Source organism: Drosophila gunungcola, assembly GCF_025200985.1.
Source record: "Drosophila gunungcola strain Sukarami chromosome 3L unlocalized genomic scaffold, Dgunungcola_SK_2 000003F, whole genome shotgun sequence".
Taxonomy (NCBI): Eukaryota; Metazoa; Arthropoda; class Insecta; order Diptera; family Drosophilidae; genus Drosophila; species Drosophila gunungcola.
The window spans coordinates 6,344,420-6,358,987 of NW_026453179.1; the positions used below are offsets into that span (position 1 = coordinate 6,344,420).

At 35.8% G+C, this 14,568-nt stretch overlaps 2 protein-coding genes across 6 annotated transcripts in view; both read left to right on the forward strand.

Moving 5' to 3' along the window:
• The window catches only part of LOC128258827 (signal peptide, CUB and EGF-like domain-containing protein 1), a 51,477-nt gene extending 42,746 nt beyond the window's left edge, over positions 1-8,731 (forward strand). For 2 of the 5 annotated variants that reach the window (XM_052990730.1, XM_052990731.1), the window contains exons 3-10: positions 198-274; positions 331-442; positions 502-627; positions 684-1,664; positions 1,804-2,070; positions 2,173-2,529; positions 2,802-2,959; positions 3,887-4,163. In XM_052990730.1, coding sequence (XP_052846690.1) covers positions 198-274; positions 331-442; positions 502-627; positions 684-1,664; positions 1,804-2,070; positions 2,173-2,529; positions 2,802-2,959; positions 3,887-3,985 — 2,177 coding nt within the window. In that variant the 3' untranslated portion in view covers positions 3,986-4,163. Of the gene's footprint in view, positions 1-197; positions 275-330; positions 443-501; positions 628-683; positions 1,665-1,803; positions 2,071-2,172; positions 2,530-2,801; positions 2,960-3,886; positions 4,164-7,754; positions 7,796-7,916; positions 8,175-8,262 lie in introns of those variants that run through there. The other 3 variants (XM_052990732.1, XM_052990734.1, XM_052990733.1) reach the window with 3 other exon arrangements.
• A 1,151-nt stretch (positions 8,732-9,882) lies between these two features.
• LOC128258832 (protein henna) lies at positions 9,883-12,770 on the forward strand. The gene is made up of 5 exons (XM_052990760.1): positions 9,883-10,043; positions 11,143-11,815; positions 11,879-12,141; positions 12,233-12,462; positions 12,523-12,770. Exons 1-5 carry the CDS (start codon positions 10,014-10,016, stop codon positions 12,683-12,685), a joined length of 1,359 nt encoding a protein of 452 aa, XP_052846720.1. The 5' UTR covers positions 9,883-10,013; the 3' UTR covers positions 12,686-12,770.
• Positions 12,771-14,568: the final 1,798 nt, after the last annotated feature.

The following is a 14,568-nucleotide window of genomic DNA, read 5'->3' on the forward strand; positions in this document are numbered from 1 at the left end:
CTTATTTCGGATTCATCTTTGACTTGACTTTATAATCAACCAGTCATTTCTCTAGCATATTTACCGTACAGATATATTCGCGCTGTCATTAATTTTCGCTATGACCGCAAGGGTATTAAAGCCTCGGCCTGCGGAAACCAGCTTCTATTCTTTTTATTTTTTATTTCGGTACCAATTTTACCTATTTATTTCTACAGCGACTTCAAAACCTTTCAGGGGTACTCCCGTAGTTATTCCCTTCTATGAAGCCAGAACGCGGCCAGGCGTAACTAAAGTATTAACTTCTAAATTGGCATGTAGCAACACTATATCTATGCCTTTACATTTTAGGACTGTGGGGATGATAATGGCGGTTGTGCCCATGAATGTAACAAATCCGCTAACAAATGCGAGTGCTGGGAGGGTTACTATCTGGATCCCAGCGATCTTAGCAGCTGTAAAGGTGAGTGAAATGATTAAGGTATATTTAAAAAAGTTATAAACAATATCATAATGTTGCAGATGTCGACGAATGCGAGGAGTCGAATGGAGGTTGCGCGCAAGTGTGCAACAACCTGCCGGGAGAATTCGTGTGCACCTGTGAAACTGGTTATCGAATAGATGAATCTAATGGCAAAACCTGTGTGGGTATGTACCTATATACTTACATCTTAAGTCAAATATTTGAATTGTATTCTTTTCAGACATTAATGAATGTGAAGATTCCGCTTTGTCTTGGGACTGTCAAGGTGGCTGCGAGAACCTTATTGGTTCTTATCGCTGCCTTCCGTCAACGGACGGCATACTCGAAGACACAGGTGTTTCAATTCAGAACGACGACGGTGTTTTCCCAGGCACAATAAAATGCAAGCCAGGTTTTCAGCTATCCTTCGATGGCAGCGAGTGTCAGGACATCAACGAATGTGCTTTGGAGGATGAGGACCCACAAACCGGGCGTATAATCCATCGCTTCTGTGAGTACAAGTGTGAGAATACAAAAGGATCCTTCCGGTGTCACTGCCCTGAGGGTTATCATCTCCTCGAGGATAAGGAAAGTTGTGCCTTGAGTGGCTTACATACTCCCGCACCTTTAACCATAAAAGAAGATGATGCAAAAACATTCCCAGCCAAATCCACAAATGCCTCCCTCGTTAATGTTACAAGATGCACCTACCAGATAATGTATCTCCCAAATGGAAATTACAAATGTGGGTGTTCGGGTTACAAATTATCCGAGGATCAGCATTCCTGTCTGATGGACAAATCCTTTTGCTCCACGGGAAAGGGGCATGAGAGGTGCTCGCCAGGAACATGTCTACTCCGTGAGGATGAGATGGACTTCACCTGTAAGTGCCCATTGGGTTTCCGCAGCGAAGGTCTCAGTTGCCAGGACGTTAACGAGTGCACGGATGGAACACACATGTGCAGTCACGAATGCCAGAATACATACGGTAGCTATCAATGCTCGTGCCCACAAGGTCTTATGCTTAGTAACAATTTCACCTGTACGGATCCCTGTGAGCCCAATAAGAACGGTTGCGATCACATGTGCTTGGCTGACAAGGGCGGTGAGTGTTCCTGTCGCGAAGGATATCGCTTAAAGAACGATGGCAAAAGTTGCGAGGATGTGGACGAGTGTCTGGAGCACAACGGAAGCTGTGAGCAGATGTGCCTCAATCTGCAAGGTTTGTATATAGAACCTAAAAAAAATTGTTTTGATTCAAAATTATGACCAATCCATTTAAATTACTCAAAACAAGCTATGTGCTACAGAAGGTAAATTTGATTATAAACTCATAACTTAAATCTGCATCAATATTCTAGGTACCCATGCGTGCTCCTGCGACACGGGTTATAAGTTGGCTAAGGACAAAAGGACTTGCCAGAAAACTAATTTGAAACCTAGAGACAACTGTCGCCAACTCCAGAAACCTCGCAATGGCAATGTTAGTTGTATGAGACACATTGAAAAGCAGTTCGTTAAATGGAACTGTGGTATTACCTGCAATGTTGGCTATGTCCTGCAGGGACCGAGACACAGGACCTGTAATTACTCCGGAAAGTGGGATGGTTCAGAAACCAAATGCGTGGGTGAGTAAAGTGTCAGTGGTTTAAGGTTTTTACTAAATCGAAGACATATTTTGGGAATTCTAATGCCTTATTTATACTTTTCATATATATTTTTTTTACCAGAAAAGCGTGTTCTCCAGACAAGCGGGCCGAGGGCTGAACTCTGTCCTGCTCTGAAACCTGCTCATAATGGAGTTATATCTCCGGAAATCTGCACTAAAGGGCCATCCAAGAATGGAGTCAATTGCCAATTGAAGTGTGATTCCGGCTTTGTGCCTATCCGACATTTACAAACAACCTGCGTGCTTGGTTTGGGCTGGACCATCAAATCCGAGCTTCAATGCACACCAGAATGGCAATCCCCGGAGCAAACCAATGCATTCGGCTTTTTAATATCATTACTAATTGCTTCTAGCAATAGCTCTAGCAATCAAACTGAGAGCCCAACTACTGAGCCACCATATGACTCCAGATCAAAGCGTATGTGTTTAAAAATATTATTTTTTAAATATAAACGTTATTTTTTTTATATATTATTTTTAACATATTTATTGATAAGCTCGCGCTTTTAACGCTTTCGAGCAAGAGCCCCTTTTTGCGTTTTCAATTTTATTTGAATACCTCCCAGTTCAAGTAAAGGTATGATGCGAAAACGGCCCTAAAAGAAGTATTAAACACAAGCTATGAAACGTTGACCCATATTTACACCATTACATTTAATATTACAAACTGTGTAATTAATGTATTTATAGCTGCAAGACCCAATCGTCCAGCTCTCCAGTCAGCGATCACATATGACCATAAATCCGAAACCAGGTCCGAGCCAGCCCAACTTACGTCCAACGATGGTTCAGAGTACTATATCGTCTGTCCGGATCGGGGAACCATCCGTGTGCCTGCTGAGAAATCCGTAAGTCTGGTTTTTAAAATGTAAAAAGTGCGAGCCCCTGAAGGTCTTGCCATTTATGTACATGCTAGTGTAGTTAAATGGGTATTCGGCCAGAGGTTTTAAACAGCTATTTTTAAATTTGTGTACCCTTGCATAGGGTATTACAATATAAGTCGAAAGTTTGGAACACAGTGAAGGAGACATTTCCAAATTATTAGAAGAGTTGATAATGCCGTCCAAAGTTTCTAACGCTTTTAAGTAAACTAGTCCTTTTCAAAAATCTTCATTCAATTGCACTGGTTTACAAATATAAGTTGACAAAATTCTTCCGGGAGTTTATTTTGATTATCCGGTGCATATAAACCTTGCGATTTAGAAAAAAACATTCAAAATGTTGCTAATGATACCATTTTCTAAGTTAATTTAAGTTTTTCACATATTTTACTGCCTATTTTTTTCTTTAGATCTGGTTAACCAATTTTGCTTATTGAAAGCTTATTTTGCGTTAAAGATAACGTTCTTTAATTTAAAATGCTTTTTTTCTAGAAAGATAACGTTCTTTAAGTGTAAATGCTTATCTTTTTGTAACATACTTTTCAAAGAATAATGTTATATTAATAATATTACGTCGAAAAAATTTGTGAGTGTCATTTTCTAAATCAGGGTCATAGGTTTTTTGACTTTAAGAACCTCAAAATTAAATTAGGTTTAATGTGCTTTGGAATCGACCCATTTATTGCACCTCAAGAATGTACGACTATTAAAGTTGTATGCAGTACTGCAAAGTGCATTTATCTTGTAAAGTAAAATAAATAATTAAAACTTGTCAACTAAATTTGTATGAATTGACAAATCTCAATATAAGTAAAAATTAAGGACAAAAAAATCGAATTTGTTGTTCTCTCCTAAATATGCCCGTATTTGATGTACTCTTTTCTGATTTTTAAGGTAAACTTACCCCAGGGATGCAATCGGCAGAAAGTCCCTCCATCGAATCGCCGCATGCGTTCATCGCATCGGCATCGGCATCGAAACACGAATTCTTAGTTTGTGCATCATCTGTATGCACATCCACTCCCAAGCATTTGTGACAGAAACCATTCTCAACTATTTAAAGAACGAAAAAAAAACTTTATGCGAATTTAAGAATACTTTTGTTATCTTTGTATTCCACAGGATTACCACAATGTAGACTATGGCAACAAGTAGAAAGAAAAATTTAAAATAAAAAAAATAAACATACAAACATTGTACTATGTCAAAAATTAATTTAAAAAAGTGGACTTGTACAAGTTTATTTTTACTAAGTTGTATTAAAAATTCTTAAATTATAACTAATAAAACCAAAAGTTGTTAAAAAAATTCACCTTTGGCTTTTGAAAACATTTGTATTATTACTTCAGATTAAATACCAATTATCCTTAGCGCAGTTTAACAAGTGTGTATGGTCTAGATCTAGGCATTTATTAGTGATCTAAAAACAGTATCCAATATTGTATCGCCAACTTTAGAAGAAAACAAAAAAGATCGCTTTATTCAAGTGCCTCAGCTTATTAATTTAATGCCCCCAGAAAACAATCGGGGCTTAGTTGGTACCATCTGCAGAATTATAGCTAAAAGCAAGCAGCACTTCGAATTTTCAAATATCAATAATTTGTATTTTGAAATTGTAATTTTTTTAGAGAGAACCCAAAAACAGAAACCCTGCCCACTAAAATGCTGACTTTAGTTATCGAAATGAGAGAAGACATAATGTTGCAAACAGACAAATGTGAATGTTATTGGAAAGAAGTAAATACCGATAGCAAATTATAGAAAATTTAATTTTTAAAAACAAATAAAACAAGAAAGGAAGCAAACTTCGGCAAGCCGAAGTTCATATACCCTTGCAGCAATTGCAAAAATTAAATATTCTTGAAAACATTAAAATTATGATTGACTTGCGTGTATGTTTACATTGTAGCTTATTTGATAGCTCCTAATGCAGCTATATGATATCGTTTTCCAATTTTAATAAAATTAAAAGCATAATTCTCAACTGTAAAATTATTAATTAATCATAAAAATGTTCTAAAAAAAAGTACAAAAAAGTTTTAATTTTATTAAAATCGGAAAACGATATCATATAGCTGCCATAGGAACTATCAAATAAGCTTCAAATAGGTTCAATGTAAACATACACGCAAGTCAATCATAATTTTAATGTCTTCAAGAATATTTAATTTTTGCAAAAGCTGCAAGGATATATGAACTTCGGCTTGCCGAAGTTTGCTTCCTTTCTTGTTTATACCCTTGCAGAGGGTCTTATAATTTCAGTCAGAAGTTTGCCACGCAGTGAAGGAGACGTTTCCGACCCTATAAAGTATATATATTCTTGATCAGCATCACTAGCAGAGTCGATCTAGCCATGTCCGTCTTTCCGTCCGTCTGTCCTCAGTTTTAAAGCTATCTGCATGAAACTTTCCCAAAAGTTGTCTTTCTATTGCAGGTATATAAGTCGTAACGAGCCGATCGGACGACTATAGCATATAGCTCCCATAGGAACAATCGAAAAAATAAATAAAAAAAAATTAAAACTTTGCTGTTTTTTACTTTTTTTTTAGTTCTTCGACATATAGTAATGGTTAAATATTTTAGAATTACGGTTTAAATTTCATCAAAATCGGACGACTATAACATAAAGCTCCCATGGGAACAATAAAAATATTTTATTAAAAATTTTAACTTTATTTATTTATTAAAAAATTTAACTTTTTTATTTCGTATTTTTTTTAGATATTCTATTTGATTATTTAATTATTAGACAGTTCAAAATTACTCTTTTAATTTTATTAAAATTGGAAAACAATATCATATAGCTATCATAGGAACTAAAATAATTGAGCTGCAAATCATCATAGCTTCAATGCTTTTAAACATACACGCAAGTAAATCATAATTTTAATGTCTTCTTTAATATTTAATTTTTGCAATAGCTGCAAGGGTATATGAACTTCGGCTTGCCGAAGTTTGCTTCCTTTCTTGTTTTTATTTATTTTTCCGATTGTTCGTATGGGAGCTATATGCTATAGTCGTCCGATCCGGCTTGATCCGACTTATATACTACCTGCAATAGAAAGACAACTTTTGGGAAAGTTTCATGCAGATAGCTTTATAACTGAGAGACTAGTTTGCGTAGAAACGGACGGACAGACGGACGGACAGACGGACGGACAGACGGACGGACAGACGGACATGGCTAGATCGACTCTCCTAGTGATACTGATCAAGAAAATATACACTTTATAATGTCTCCTTCACTGCGTTGCAAACTTCTGACTGAAATTATAATACCCTCTGCAAGGGTATAAAAATACAACCTAATTCCAAGTGTAGCTTGGAATTAAGTTCCCATTCTCGTTTCGTATGTTCAAGTATTCAGTTGTCTCCTCTAGTTGTGAATACGATTTTAAAAGCCTTATCAAAAACATCTTTAATAAAAATAACTTAAGTTGCTTTTGTCTATTTGATATTCTATACTTTTAAGTGTGTAAGTATACTTCTGAGCTTACAGGTTATACCGTTGGTTCTAACGATAACTTGGAATTTAAAAATAGTATTTTCGCGTTAATAAATTTATCACATGTAATTATAAAAATCTAGCAGTTGTTCAATATATACTCAATAGATGGGAAATTTTGAAGCTTTATTGATATGGGTCGAAGGTTGAAGCAATTGTATTTTATGTAGAAATGTTGGAACGCTTTTGATTTGGAATGATTGAGCGTCTTAATTTTGTACATATAATAAAATTTGTTTTTTTTTTTTAATGTACCATAATTTAAAGTCTCTAGAATCTGTAAATCTAACAAACTGTCTTTGTGACTGACTTAATTGCTATTTGAAATGTCTTTTTTTTGTGTTAAAAAAAATAAAACACATGTTTTTATTTATGTCTTTAACTAAAAAATTTATTTTTTTAATTAATAATAAAGAAATTTAATTTATTATTTCTTCGTTTATAAAATTGGAAAAGTGTGCGGCTTCTTCCCTTAACTACGTTTGAACGACTTTAGAATGTGGTTGTCGACAGATGTTTTAAGCTTGCTAATATGCCTTACGATTTCTACAGGTAAGTGGGAACAGAAAACAAACCTCAGTCGAACCTTCCGGTCAAAAACTTTTTATTGTGCGGCAGTAGATTTTGACATTTATAATTCTTATCGTTGCAAAAATGTATAATATACTTTTTTATTTACTTTATATTACAAGAAAGGAAGCAAACTTCAGGCAAGCCAAAGTTCATATACCCTTGCAGCTATTCCAAAAATTAAATATTCTTGAAGACATTAAAATTATGATTGACTTGCGTGTATGTTTACATTAAAGCTATATGAAGCTTATTTGATAGTTCCTATGGCAGCTATATGATATCGTTTTCCGATTTTAATAAAATAAAAAAGCGTAGTTCTGAACTGTTAAATTATGAATTAATCATAAAGAATTTGTAAAAAAATTACAAAATTAAAAAGTTAAATTTTTTCATTGTTCCTATGGGAGCTATATGCTATAGTCGTCCGATCCGGCTCGTTCCGACTTTTATACTACCTGCAAGAGAAAGACAACTTTTGGGAATGTTTCATGTAGATAGCTTTAAAACTGAGGGACTAGTTTGCGTAGAAACGGACGGACAGAAGGACGGACAGACGGACATGGCTAGATCGACTCTCTTAGTGATGCTGATCGAGAATACATATACTTTATAGGGTCGGAGATGTCTCCTTCACTGCGTTGCAAACTTCTGACTGAAATTATAATACCCCCTGCAAGGGTACAGGCACAACGGGGGCTGTGAGCAGAAGTGCCGCAATCTGCAAGGTTTGTATAAGTGTCTGCGTAACTTGGAAACTTGGAAATTGGATTCAAAAATTATGAGCAATCATTTCCAATATGCTAAGAAAAGTTTTGGCGACTATTAACTCTGCCATCAATCTTTAAGGTACCCATGAATGCTACTGCGTAATGGCTTGGTTGGCTAAAGACAAAAAAACTTACCAGACCTGGCCGCCCAAAGACCATTGTCGCCAACCTCCGGACCCCCGGAACGGCAAAGTCTTTTGTAAACGGTACCAACAATCGCTGTTTTATGAATTGCACTGCGATATTACCTGCGATCCTGGCTACGTTTTGCAGGGTCCGGGGCATAAAACCTGTTTAATTACCGGAACTTGGAGTGGTTCAGAAACCAAGTGCGTGGGTGAGTAAAAGCTTGTGTTTTAAGGTGAATCAAAATATAATTATTTCATGCTAAGACCTTTTTTATCGTTTATTTATTTTTTTTACAGCTGACAACCAAAAAAGCGTGTTGGGGACAGAACACTTTCCTGTTCCAAAAACAGTGATCTCCACCCAAGATCCATGCAAAATCATAGAGATCTTCCCTATTAGACGTTCAAATATGTACTTCTTTTTTGAGTACTTCGCCTCAAAGTGTCAGTTGAACCCACCGAAATTGTGACCAGAAATGGAACTTGCAGATGACCTTTTTTTTATTAAAAAGCAGTTTTCTGCTTTCAACTTTAATTAGAATACCTGTAAACAAGGGTAAAAAATAGCTGAAAAGAATTATAAAAAACTACACTCAGAAAAAAATTATTTAAGTGTACAAATATCCGGTCTTTTATATGCGTTATACCTTTTGTTCAAATTTCCAGAATTTATTTAATCAAACAAAAACACCTCTAAACTAGTTAAAAAGTCGTGACGATCGTACTTTCAAAAATTTCTGATACCAAATTTTGTGACGCAACATTACTAAGCATGCGATTAAATAAATACATTTTTAAAAATATTCTACCTCTTCTACTACTTAAAAAGACCAAATGGAACTAAACATGTTGAAGAAACATAAGGCAAGAATTTAATAAACGAATTGCACTTAGCGGGATCGAAAACGGTTGAAACGTTAAAAATTATATTTGATTCTACAAGCTAATGATGGTTTCTGTAAAAAGGCCGTTTATGCCATAAAATGGTGAACTAGTAACAGTAAAATTAGTTGATATTACATCAGCTTTAATTGGAGGCTTATCAGATAGCGTGCCCTAAGCTAAATAAACTGTCAGCATGAAAGTGGAAGCCAATTACATAATAGTTTTTGGCTTGTATAAGTGATTTAGGACCAACATCTGATAATTGATTCAACAACCAGGTGAGTGAACTGATTGGTTTGTTTTTAAATGAACTAATGTGGATCGTAAGTGTATAACAACAAAATCAGCGCGTGCCAGGCCCACTTGGAGCTATTCACTACTGAAATAATTGCCCTGAAATGCCGTTGAACTCGTTTGGTTAGAACCTGTCATTAGAAATATACAGTCCAGATTATTCAGTTTTATTTTTTGCAAAAACAAAGAAATCTAGAACTAGCTGAAATAATGTTTTGTTAATGTGGACCCCAGCAAAGCTTCAAACATGAGCTGATACTATTTTGACAATACAGTGTAACATCCAAACAGTAAAGATACGAATAGTTTTATTTACGAAAATTAATATTTTATAAATAATATAATAGTTTTATTTACGAAAATTAATAATTTATGAATTATATAATATTTTAAGGTCTTTAAATTTTGGGAAGTTAGAACTTAAAAAAAAAAGGGAATGCTGTCCAATAAGGTTTCAATCTTCTTTCCTAAAAAATTTCAATTATAGATGCAGAACTGTATTAAAATTTCAATATTTAGATTTGATAGGCAGACGGCGGCTTCAGTAATGAGATGGAATGAGATTTTAGGCCCATCGAGACGGGGCACTGATAACCCCACAGCCGCAGAGTTAGTGTTGAGATTGGACCGCAAGTGGATGCCATTCCAAGATCACTCACTCGTCCGATTGCCCGTAATATTATTTTTATTTTTTACTGGTTTCAGATCGGATTGGTTTTCGTTGTCGTTTTGGCTCAGCTATGGGGCCTATTGAAAAGTCTATTTAAGCGCGTGTTGAACTAAAAAATGAAATCAGTTTTAAATCGTGTGCTGAGCGGATCGTTCGCCTTCGGATTGTTATTAAGTAAAGAAATCAGAAAATCTTGAGAATGTACCAGCGGCAGGTCTCGTTTGATAAGGTTTGTTGAATCAGCAGTTTCTCTGTTCACATCGTATAGAAAGTGAACCGTTTAGCTATCAAATTAATAACAATAATAAGTTTATTGCTTTGTGTACTCGTCATGAACTTTTGTTACCTTGAGAGAACAACAAAATAAATAAATATATTATTTGTAAATTGATTTAAATAGGAAAGCGGATCTACAACACAAATAATAGATTATATTTGTTATAATCAAATGCACTTGTCATTGAAATGGGTTACTTCGTAATACTTCTAGACAAAGGAATAGTAATGAAAAAAAACAGAGTGTTTTTCTGGTCTAAGTGGAATTTTACTTTGGTGTCAAAACAAAATATCAGTAGCTTAAAGAAAATCCCCGAGAACTAAAGTAGTATATTTCTTTATTCACAATAAACTAGAAATGGAACCTGAATTACTAAATTAGCCGCATGTTTTTGTTTGTGTCAAAGCAGGTTTAACATCAAATCCAAATTCTTTTTAAAAGTTTAACGTTACCACCCTCTCTTAATAAATATAATGATAGCTATTATTAAATATTTAAACTATTTAAATTCAGTTAGTCCCAAGACTTATATTATGCCCTTGTAGTTTCTCAAGACTTCAAAAGGCTAACCACTTTAGCTTAGCGACCTTCTCACAGGCACAGTACACCAAGTTCTAGGTCGGGTCCTTGGCAATATGCGCCGATTGCCATTGCGGTCAGACCTAAGCCTTCGATATGGTCCATGCACAAATGAATAAACTTATGCAAGTACTACAGTTACAGTTTGTAGGCACATTTAGGGCTTCGTCTAAATAAATAATCGATTTTGGCCCTAGTTAACCTTTGTAATAGGAGATTGGTTTATAGGTTACTCAAAGTCGCAATAGTTAGGAATTATTACGGCCTTGCTTGATTGCTGGCCTTATCTAGGTCACATATTGTCAATCTTTAAAATTTTCGATGACGCAAATAGCCTTTTCCGAGCGATAAAGAAATTTCAGTAAATACAAATTTTAATTATAATCGAATATTAGGAACTTAGAATTTAATCTTTTCAATTGGCTTATACGACTAAACAACATTTTACCAAATATATATATTACTTTTTTAGCCAACGCGCGTTGAGGATTCGGCTTATATAGTCGAAGGTGTGGATATTCAGGAGGCCAGGAACACCTGTCTTCTGTTCTCGCCCAAGGATTCATCGCTTTCGAGCGGAGCTTTGGCTAATATTTTGGCCATTTTCAAGAAGCATGATATCAACCTTGTGCACATTGAGTCGCGATCCTCGCTGCGTGTCCCCGGCTACGAGTTTTTCGTGGAGGCCGATGGAAAGTCTGGCGCCTTGGGAAGGGCAATCGATGATGTGAAGAAGCAGTGCAGCTACTTCAACATCATTTCGCGTGACTACAAGGATAATGCAACTGCTGTGCCCTGGTTCCCTCGGCGTATACGCGATCTAGATCGTTTTGCCAATCAGATTCTGAGCTATGGCTCCGAACTGGACTCCGATCATCCTGGCTTTACCGATCCGGAATATCGCAAGCGTCGCAAGTACTTTGCCGATATTGCCTACAATTACAAGCATGGTGAGCCTTTGCCCCATGTGGACTATACTAAGGAGGAGATCGAGACCTGGGGCATTATCTTCAGGAATCTCACGAAGCTATACAAGACCCACGCCTGTCGGGAGTACAATCACGTCTTTCCATTGCTGGTGGACAACTGTGGCTTCCGGGAAGATAACATTCCCCAGCTGGAGGATGTCTCAAATTTTTTGAGAGGTGCGTCAGCTCCAAATCCATTGGAAAGATTTTTTATAATTAATAAATTATTTTTTTTTGCAGATTGCACTGGTTTCACTTTGCGCCCCGTGGCCGGACTACTTAGCTCTCGCGATTTTCTGGCTGGCTTGGCCTTCCGTGTCTTCCACTCCACCCAGTACATCCGGCATCCCAGCAAGCCCATGTACACCCCAGAGCCGGATGTCTGCCACGAGCTGATGGGCCACGTTCCACTCTTTGCAGATCCAGCTTTCGCTCAGTTCAGTCAGGAGATTGGATTGGCTTCCTTGGGAGCACCCGATGATTACATCGAGAAACTATCCACTGTAAGAAGTCCAATCGTATTTTTCAAAACCTACTTATAGAAACTGGACTTCTGTTTATAACTATTTAACTATAATATCTAAACACTTACAGATCTTCTGGTTCACTGTCGAGTATGGATTGTGCCGCCAGGAGGGAGAGCTGAAGGCCTACGGGGCTGGTCTTTTGTCCTCCTATGGAGAACTGGAATATTGTCTCACGGATAAGCCACAGCTGAAGGACTTTGAACCGGAGGTCACTGGCATCACTAAGTATCCAATTACGCAGTTTCAGCCCTTGTACTACGTGTCTGATAGTTTTGAAACTGCCAAGGAGAAGACCATGTAAGAAATTAGATACAAACGTTGCTGACGAAACCTCTTTAATACTTAATCATCTTTTAGTAAATTTGCAAACTCGATTCCGCGTCCATTTGGTGTCCGCTACAATGCCTATACCCAGAGTGTTGAGGTTCTTGATTCAAAGCCTCAGATTTCGAATCTGATGAACAACATTAACTCCGAGTTCCAGATTCTCCAGAATGCCATTGTCAAGCTGCGTGTCTGAATCATGTCCTAATATTTTATTTTCCCCCTTCTTTATATATTATTAAGAACGCATCGAAAAATAAATATCATGAAAATTAGTCGTATTTTTTAAATGTTTTTGTTTGTTTGGTAATGTGCTGTATTGTTGTTGATTATGATCTTGTGAAAACCGGCGATTTACTTAATTACCCTTTTCCTCCCAATAATGGCATGCCTCATGGTTCACTTTTTATCATAGCTTACAACCATCTGTCCCATTATATATCCCTATCTGAATCTTCTAATAGAGCACAGTCCATACATACAGAAAAAAAAAAACCTCAAATTAAGAGAGAAAACAAACTGGGTCAAGTCGTATATTTTTTATCTAATAGCTATATCCCCAAATAATAATTCATAATACGACTTTAAAAAATTTTGTATAGGTATATAGCTTTAGACATTGATGTGATCACGATTTGGCGATACATTTTTCGAGCATTTCTATGACAGCTTTATTTAATCTAAATCTTTAATCTTTCCAACGGCAGTTATATGATATATATAGCTACTTATACCGACAACCTACAACAAAAATAACACATTTTGGAATGTTTTACCACAGATAGTTTTAAAACTGAGAGGTTAGTTTGCGTAGAACTGACGAGCAAACGGAAATACTGATAAAGAATATTTATACCTTATAGAAAAATGTGTTGAAAAATTAATAATAAAATATTTTGATCTTACGTCAAAAAACGATTTAAATGATTTAACTAAGAAATATTTTTGGCTGCCCGTTATCCATGTTCGAACAAAGAAAAAAAATGTACCAAAAGTTTTTTATTTGCATATTTTATTTATTTTTATGTTATTTTTTTCCATTATTTTGAAAAACTAGGTTTATATAAATTCTCAACCATTCTCAACTATGGTAAACTGGTTTACATCAAAATCTTCCCAGTCTGCTATTATTACTGCTATCCCGACACTAAGATCTTGAAAATGGCACTGGAAAATACAAATGTTAATATAATATAATTGTTATTAACTATTTCTTTAAAAAATGTTGTACCAAAAAGACTGCGTTTGTATTTTCAATTACAACCCAAATTAAATTAAATTTAACCACTAAATTATAACAAGAGTGTGTTTTTTTTGCGATTTTTGGTCGTGGATTTCTGGGCGCCAACCGTCTCATTCCTTAAGTGGTATAAATATATATTATATAGATTCCTTTTGAACGCGTTTCGTCTTTTAGATGTTCTCTTATAGCTTGTGTATCTACTTGGCAACAATTCTCTTTGGCATCAGTCTCAGTCTTGCCTTGACCACCAAAGAAAGAGTGTGTTCTTAACAAAATAAGATATACCGTAATCAGTTATAACCCAAAGAAAATATATTCAACCGTTATTTATTTATTCATACAAACTCCACTAAGGCAAATATACATATTAAGAAAGTGTTTAACACATGCTATGCTAAGAGCTATAGGTCACTATGTTATAGTTCCTTTATATATAACTAAAAACAAAACTTATTTTGTTTTGTATAGTTAAATTTGGTTGGTTGGTTGGACCAAACTTGCCATAGGGTCGTTCCCCCAAGGATCGATTATGGTCAGGCCACCGTTGAGAGTTATTGGAGTGGAGGAAAAATCTTCCGGAAGCAGTATGATGTTCTGCTCAAAATATAAATGGTTAGGAAACCAACCCAATTGTATTCTTTGGCTGGCTTACAGAGAAGTTTATACAGAATATGAAGCCAGAAAGCGGCCAGTCGTAACTAAAGTATTAACTTTTAAGATGGCATGTAGCAACACTAAATATATGACTTTAGATTTTAGGACTGTGGGGATGATAATGGCGGTTGTGCCCATGAATGTAACAAATGCGAGTGCTGGGAATAGGTGAATCTAATGGC